Source organism: Thalassophryne amazonica, chromosome 16 (genome assembly GCF_902500255.1).
Source record: "Thalassophryne amazonica chromosome 16, fThaAma1.1, whole genome shotgun sequence".
Classification (NCBI taxonomy): Eukaryota; Metazoa; Chordata; class Actinopteri; order Batrachoidiformes; family Batrachoididae; genus Thalassophryne; species Thalassophryne amazonica.
The window spans coordinates 20,127,820-20,136,752 of NC_047118.1; the positions used below are offsets into that span (position 1 = coordinate 20,127,820).

Here is an 8,933-nt window from a genome sequence, read left to right on the forward strand (position 1 = left end):
ACAAAGGAATGTCCGAATAAACTCCTCATGCTGACTTCTTCTGAAAGTTCTCTGTTCTCTGATGACTTACTGGGTCAACAGAGCCTGAAATGTGGAAGTTTTCAACTTGAAATGGCGAGACGCTGCCGCCTCGAAGCGCAGATCGCCGTCAGGCGCCATGGGCCGTCCTTACGGCGACACTAGTAAGTCCCTTCGGCTGCTCCCTTGTTTGCACTCGGGGTCGCCACAGCAAATCCAAGGTGGATCTGCATGTTGATTTGGCACAGGTTTAACGCCGGATGCCCTTCCTGACGCAACTCCACATTACATGGAGAAATGTGGCAGGGGTGGGATTTGAACCCAGAACCTTCCGAAATAAAACCAAGCGCATTAACCACTTGGCCACCACCCCTGCTACGGCGACACTACCAGACCAAAATCTCTCAGCCGTTAAAATTTTTACCGAAAACCAGCTGAATTTATCGAATGGTGTCCACTCAGTTGTGCCTTACAGTTTTTGAAAAAAATTTGATCAAACAAAGCAGCAGTCTCTGAGACATTCCTAAACAATGAAAAAATCGACGAGAGGGTGGGCGACTCCTCACTCAAAGACTGCCCACAGGCGAATGACGTAACCGACAGGCGTGAAAAAACTCTCGCATGCCCACAAGGGTTCAAGCATGTCTGATGTAATCACACGTGATTCAAATCCATATGGTTTTTGAAAAAAATAATAAGGTCGGATACTTTTCTAATAGACCTCGTATATATATATATTTAACCAGATAAAAACCCATTGAGATCGTGACCTCTTTTACAAAGTCAGGATAACCATTAAAATATGTAAAATACAAGCAATTAACAAATAAAACACATATATATATATACATATATACATATACATATATATACATATATACATATATATATATATATATATATATATATATACACACACACACACACACACACACACACATATATATATACACATATATATATATATATATATATATATATATATATATATATATATATAACCAGATAAAAACCCATTGAGATCGTGACCTCTTTTACAAGGTCAGGATAACCATTAAAATATGTAAAATACAAGCAATTAACAAATAAAACACAATCGTATATATCTATCTAGATATCTATATAGATAGATAGATAGATAGATAGATAGATAGATAGATAGATAGATAGATAGATAGATAGATAGATAGATAGATAGATAGATAGATAGATAGATAGATAGATAGATAGATAGACAGATAGGTAGATAGATAGATGTGGGAAATGATTAAGGCGTTGGTGATGGGTTGTTAGTTCAACAAGCTGAAATAAAGTGTTGATTACAGGGACAAAAACGTTCTCATCATTTATTATTTATTGTTTTAGGTTTAGGTCTTTAGTCTTACTTCTCATAGTCGTGCTTGCAGTACAGTAGGCGGTCTCTGCAGTAGCACGTGCCCGTGAGCGCGCTCAAACACACGGCGCACTTGACGCAGGTCTCGTGCCAGGAGCGCTCGTTCACGCGCAGCAGGAAGCGGTCGGCGATGGGGGCTTCGCAGCCCGCGCACACCTCACCCCCTCCCCTGAAGTCCGCACCTGCAGAGAGACACGCAAAACCAGGGATGAGTTCGAGTCCCCTCAGTGCAAACCGACGGACCTGCAGTCCAACGGTCAGCGCACGTGGCCACAAAATGATCTACTCACTGCTTAAAGTACTCTCCAAATACTGTTAAATCTGCTTGATTTAACAGTATTTGGAGTGGGACCATGTACCCACAAGAGTCCATTTTTTACTACATGTTCAGTCATGAAAACCAATTACATTTTTTTTATTTATTTGAGACGTCAAACCATATCACATTTACTGAGTCATAAAACAAATTCAATATTTAAAATGATAGGCCTTATAATATTCAAATAATGTTCTTGCAATCATTTTTATACCTTATGGTTCATATTTGTTTTTGTTCTGATAAGAAAATTAGTTGATTTATTTTATCTTATTTGACGTCACGCTGCAGATTATTAGACATTATTATCCCTGTGTATTTTGTTTCCTAATGCTTCTCTGCGTTCATAATCAGTAATAATTTTATTGCACTCGATGGCAATATTTTCACATGCATAATATTCCAATATTGATTTTGTAATGGATCTAATTAGTATAAACAAACCACAGTTGTCTTGTAGCCTCGAGAGCCCTGCGATCAACAACAAGTCCACAAACAATTTAATCGGCCTGTCTTTATTTTATAGTCATTTTGCACATTAAAAGATGCCAACGTGGCCAAAAAAGGAGGTTCTCTGCTCCTCAGCAGAACATCTATCACAACCCAAAATTTTATAGTTGAACACGGAGCAGTTTTGTGTTGAGTTATTTTGCGGACCCACAATAACCGTTTGTTTGACCTGATGGACGTTATTTAAGAACCACGTGTTGCCTTTCTTCCGCTCCCTCTAATTTATATAGGATTTAAAACGCACATTTTCCTTTTCTCTTCTCGTTTTTCATTGTAGGTCTTTATGTGCCTTTCTCTCTTTTTAAATCTCACCAAAAGGCGTTGAGGATGGAGGCTGCTGCAAACAGGACTGTTGACTCTCTTCTGTTTTCATCCCTTCTCTTCTTCCCTCAGTGTGATCGCTGCAGAAAAAAATACAACACAAACTTTCTCTGTGATATCAGAAGGACAAACTACAAAGAAGAAAATTAACTGAGAATGGCCGAAAATTGTGAAAAACACTGCAGGGAGGGTAGCAATTAAAAAAACAACAATCAAATAAGAAACACGCTGCTCACAAATGATCAAAAGTACAAATGACATTAATAGTAAAATAGAAAGTATTAAATGAGCCGAAAATTATTATATAATAATAAAGTAAATAGATAAAATACGCCCAAATAAATAATATTCCCTGTTGTAGCCTAGTTAACGGGCCTTATCTGGCCATCAGATTAAAAAAAAAAAATAATAATTCAACCTCAGATAAAAACAAACAAACAAACTACTTTTAAAATAGAAATTAGAATATATCCAAGGACGCGCAGCAACAATAATAATAATAACAACAACAATAAGAATTATAATAAGAATAAAATAACGCTGCCTTCCGAATACCATCATAATTAAATCATCCGGAATGAATTTGTTTTTAAAACTGATATTACGATAAAAACCTCACTTTTTAAAAACTAAAACTCAGTACAGTATTTTGCTATTTAGTTGGTGATTACTCTAATTTGTTAAATTCCTCTAATACTACTTTAAAATGTGGGAGGCGCTGAAGATTTTTGAAGAAATGTTTGGTCCTATACATATTTTATTTTAAAAAAAAATGAATTAAATCGACAGTTGTTGAGAGAAAAATAATTGTATCTTGCACTCAAATTGAAAAAGGTTTAGACTCGCCTCATAATAACATGGCATTTGTGAAGCAATATTATATATAGAATATTATATATATATATTCTGTGATAATTTCAATGCATCCTTCCGAATGTTATTATAACGCGTCTCCAACATTAGACTTATATTGCAATAATCTGTAAAATCGATTACATGTAATAAAGGCAGAATGTCGGGTTTAATTAAGTAATGAAACAAAACAAATTATTTATGGAAATGGTACTAATCAGTTATTTAAATGTAATTCCAGGATTCATTCATGACTGCATATTTGTGTAATGATAATTGATAATTACGTTATCACACATTTGTGGCACAATGTCAATGAAGGATGAAAAAGGCATCTAACTGGCTCCTCTACCACACACAATTAAAGGAAATATAAGTGACATATAATCGAGGCAAAAAAAAAATAAAAAAAATAAAAGTTGTAAACAATATAACAAAGCCCACTAGAACAGCTGTCATAAAAATTACATTTATTGTTTGAAATAATATTAATAGATAGATAGATAGATAGATAGATAGATAGATAGATAGATAGATAGATAGATAGATAGATAGATAGACATACTGTATTTATTTATTTGATACTGTATTCAATAAATTTAAAAAATATAATGTTGAACATGATCCTGCGAAACCTGACATAAAAATAATCTAAACCTTTATTGATCTCACAGAGGAGAAATTCACATGTTAAAAATGATCGCGTTTTTTCTGCGGTTTGCATTAAAGCTCAATATTGAGTTTTTTTTTTAAACACCTGAGCATTAAACCAATAATACTTAATTTTTTTATGTGTTTGTGGAAAAAGTCTGCTTGCACAGACAACCTGTTCGTGGAGCTGCGCTGTCTCTTACCTTGAGGTGAAACACACTCCTCCTGAAATCTCGGTTGGCAACATTAAACACAGCTGGAACTTTGCGCCACTTCACACGAACACACGTGTTTTCAGGCTGTTGACGCGCACTCTCACGGTCCAGCGCGCATTTTTGCTCACGATAAAAATCCAGATAATACCATGATGACCCTCAAACTATAGTCTTTTGTCTCCGCTGTTTTCTCCGCGAGCCGTGTGCGCGCTCTGACTTGTTTTGCGCGTTAAAAAAAAAAAAAGGCGCAGAGGGAGGAGATGGACAGACGGGGGGTGGAAGGAGGAGATGATGAGGGAAGGATGAGCGACGATATCGACTATTGATAACTGGCGTGAGGACGATCTTTTGGATTTGTGCGCTCGTGGTTGAAAGGTGGAGACTCCAAAGGGCGCACGCAGCCAGACTTCAACGGCTCGTAAATCCTCATCCAGGTGCGCAAACCTACATTGATCACATTTGGTCATATTTTAATACGTGCTTAAAATGATTTGTTTCTTGTATTTTAAAAAAAGGAAAACAGACAATAATCATAACAGCTTCGCATCGTAATTTAATCGAGCCATCTGAAAATGTCGCGTTAACATTGATAATTCAAACTGATCCAATATCTGAAAATGGGGATGTGTGTGTAAGAGGAGCAGCTTTTCAAAACACCGTGTTTATAATTAGCAATAAAACATTTATTATTCCCATTTCTCCATTCTGGCCACGTTTACCTCATATGTTAGTAACACCGCCCCCTTGTGTCATAATCCCAAAATGCAAAAGCAAAATATCAGTTTTGAGGGAATTACAACAAAACAAAACAAATATAAAATAAAGCTTATATTTTCAACACCGGCTAAGTGGTATATGCTTTGCTCTGCTATTTTGCTCTGTATTTTTAGATTTTTTATTTATTCATTATTCTTTTCCTTTGTTAATATTTTACACTTTTGTATTGCTATTACTGTGAAGCAATAATGTGCTATATAAATAAATTTTAATTTGAATTGAATTAGCCTATATTTAAAAAAAAACCGAGGCTATCATTCCATTCTATTGCAGATACACAGTACGCACACAGCAACATTCTGGAAACAGCTTTAGTGGTCATTTTCCCTCTCACAGTACTGTTCAATATAGTCTGGTTATATCAAAATCTGTAAAATACATACATTATATATATATATATATATATATATATATATATATATATATATATATATATATATATATATATATATATATACATACATTATATATATATATATATATATTGTTCATTTCAGGCATCTGTAGGTTGGCAATTTTCATTTCCATCAAACGATGTAGGATCCTTTTGTTCCTAAGACATTATTATCCAGTCCGTATGAGGAAAGACATCCAACATGATGTTTTTCCCCATTAAGATCTGATATTTTATATATATATATATATATATATATATATATATATATATATATATATATATATATATATATATATATATATATATATATATATATATATATATATATGTATATATATATATATATATGTATATATATATATATGTATATATATATATATATATGTATAGAGAGAGAGAGAGAGAGAGAGAGAGAGAGAGAGAGAGAGAGAGAGAACAAACGTACTATAGCAGACACCTCTCAGTAAACATTTTATCAGTGTTGGTTTCACCACTATTTCTAGTCTCCCTATAGATGTTAAAGACATATATATATATATATATATATATATATATATATATATATATATATATATATATATATATATACCAACATTCCACAGGCCACAATTGACAACCTGATCAACTCTATGCGAAGGAGATGTGTTGCACTGCATGAGGCAAATGGTGGTCACACCAGATACTGACTGGTATCCCCCCCCCCCCCAATAAAACAAAACTACACCTTTCAGAGTGGCCTTTTATTGTGGGCAGTCTAAGGCACACCTGTGCACTAATCATGGTGTCTAATCAGCATCTTGATATGGCACAACTGTGAGGTGGGATGGATTATCTCAGCAAAGGAGAAGTGCTCACTATCACAGATTTAGACTGGTTTGTGAACAATATTTGAGGGAAATGGTGATATTGTGTATGTGGAAAAAGTTTTAGATCTTTGAGTTCATCTCATACAAAATGGGAGCAAAACCAAAAGTGTTGCGTTTATATTTTTGTTGAGTGTACATTAATCTACTGGTTCGTCATATTGTCACGAAAAGTGCAAAATTTTTGTCATGGGAGCACGAATTTATTCTAATTCATTCCGTGAGGGGTGCACGTAATTAAAAATGCAGTTGGGGTGGGGGTGGGGGGGGGGGGGGGTCAGGGGTGGTTATGGTTATGGGTGGTGGTAGGAGTACGGTTAGTAATAATGAGTTTAAAAAAACCTGTCACAAAAATTATAATTATTTCGTGGCGGGAGGATGAAAAACAAAAAACAAAAAAAACATGAGACTGGGCTGTATCTCCACAACCTTACACGCCTGTCACATAATTATAATAATAACCTTTATTTAACCAGGTAGATTTCTATTGAGATCAAAACCTCTTTTACAAGGATGACCTGGTCAAGAAAGGCAGCAGCACACGTCATAATGGACAGGTCAACATCAACATGAGAACAATAAAATACAATCATCTTAGTAATAATAACATTGTACATGATGTAGAATCTCAAGTAGATTTAGATTTAGAAATACAGGCATTGCGCAAAAGAATCCTATTCACAATCTCTTAAAATAGAGCGGAAGGTGTTCAGGGAAGTCACTCTCGGCAGTTTCAGTTCAGATTGGAGAACGTTCCGATCAGAGGGAGCTGAAAAACTGAAGGTATTCTTTCCTGCTTCGGTGCAGACATGAGGTACACGTTGACCCTGCTCTCAACTGTGAAAAGCACAGGGCACCAGTGGTGGACCTGCCAATTCTGGTGTTCTATGGCAAATACCCTCCTGTTTTATGTGGGGTTATCTGGAGGAGGTGTAGCACCTGTGATGGACTTCTGCTGTGCCCTGATGTTGTCTTATTGTCCAGACTTCACGAGATGTGTTTACACTGTGAGTGCTGAGCTCCTGATGCCGGTGTTGCAGACCGAATGGTCTCCCTAAAAATCAGTCCCCCCTGATGACGCGGTGATGACACAGTTCACGGATTAACACCTCGTTTCTGCTTCAAACTGCACTCCAGTTTAAAAGTAGAAAGCAATGTTGTAAACCCCCCCACCCCGCCACACACACACACACATTTTTGTTTTTTGCTGATTTGGAAAATGATTTGTGATGTAAAACCGTGATCCTATCCAAACCGTGACCTTTGTGATCTCTGACAGCTCTAATAACTATCAACATGAGTTAGCATTGAGAGCACAGTAGTGAGCAGCCCATGCTATGTGCCTTGCAAGCGCAGCCTATATCCCCTAATAAATGAACAATAAGGTAAAGAGAGTCTCGGAATTTCATCAGATATCTGCCGGTCAATGTGCTCTTAGTCGCTGACCGAATGGTCCCCCTAAAAGTCAGTCCCGACGACGACGCGGCTTACGGATTAACACCTTGTTGCTGCTTCAAACTGCACTCCAGTTATCATCTATCTCACCGACAGATATCTGAAGCTTTTGTACATCAGTCATTTCCACATAAATTCTGAATTATTTCAACATAAAAGGCGGTGGAAGCAATCAGAGCGCCATGGCTAAACAAGCTGCGAGCTGATGCATTCACTGTGCATCAGTCATTTCAGTGTCACGGAATTTCACCTCGTTTCTGCTTAAAACTAACTTTAGAATGATTTAAGAGGTTTTACCTTGTCATCTGATGGTTAATAATCACATTAATCCATTTGATTGCTTTGGGTGAAGAGACTGTCTTAGAAAAGCTGCTGTGGTCCAAAATAACGCATGCGCAGGTGCAAAAGTCGGACCGATTTTTAGGGGTGGACCATTCGGTCTGCGACACTGGAACTCTGTTGAAACTGACCTCTTGCATGAGTCACGGGCCGCAAGATTGCACGAGATTCACAACTGCAAAACACTCAATAGAGGGGTCTGAATAGAATAGAATAGTTTTTATTGTCAACAAAATTGGGGGTGCTCCCGCAGAGCTACTGTACACCACAATAAAAGTGCAGTTTAAAAAATGGCTGTTGAAGTTTGGGGCAGTGATTGTGAACACTGGGGGCACAGAAGCCAGTGCTGTTAAGGTGCTAAAGGCGGGAGGAGTTATGTTCAGTTGTTTGTTGTCGGGGTCCAGTGGGGAGAGTGGAGGTAGCTTGGGCTGGCTGTTGTCCGGGGTTGGGGGGTGGAGGTAGACTGGGTTGTTTGTTGTCTGGGGTAGGGGGGTGTTTATGGGAGTAGGTCTGTGGGTTACAGTGTGTGTGCATGGGTGTTTGCAGTACGTATGGCCCAAGTGAAGAAGCTGTGGGACTTTGTTGACCTGTAGCCTCTCCTGGAGAGCAACAGGTCAAGCAAGGCAGGGTGGGAAGGGGGGGGTCTTTTGTGATGGCCTTGGTTTTCCTAAGGCAGCAGGATGTGGCAGTGTTTTCCAGGCAGGGCAGAGGGCAGCCAGTGATCTTTAAAGCAGTGTTACTGAACCTCTGCACCACCTTTCTGTCCTTGGCTGTAGAGTCTGTGTACCACACACCCAGTCAGTATGATCTCCACCGAGGAGTGATA

General features: G+C 37.6%; 1 protein-coding gene across 1 annotated transcript in view; it reads right to left on the reverse strand.

The window, feature by feature from the left end:
- The window catches only part of LOC117528001 (LIM homeobox transcription factor 1-alpha-like), a 40,073-nt gene extending 35,675 nt beyond the window's left edge, over positions 1 to 4,398 (reverse strand). The window contains 3 exon segments of the mRNA XM_034190523.1: positions 1,404 to 1,593; positions 2,550 to 2,638; positions 4,265 to 4,398. Coding sequence (XP_034046414.1) covers positions 1,404 to 1,593; positions 2,550 to 2,638; positions 4,265 to 4,308 — 323 coding nt within the window. The 5' untranslated portion in view covers positions 4,309 to 4,398.
- Positions 4,399 to 8,933: the final 4,535 nt, after the last annotated feature.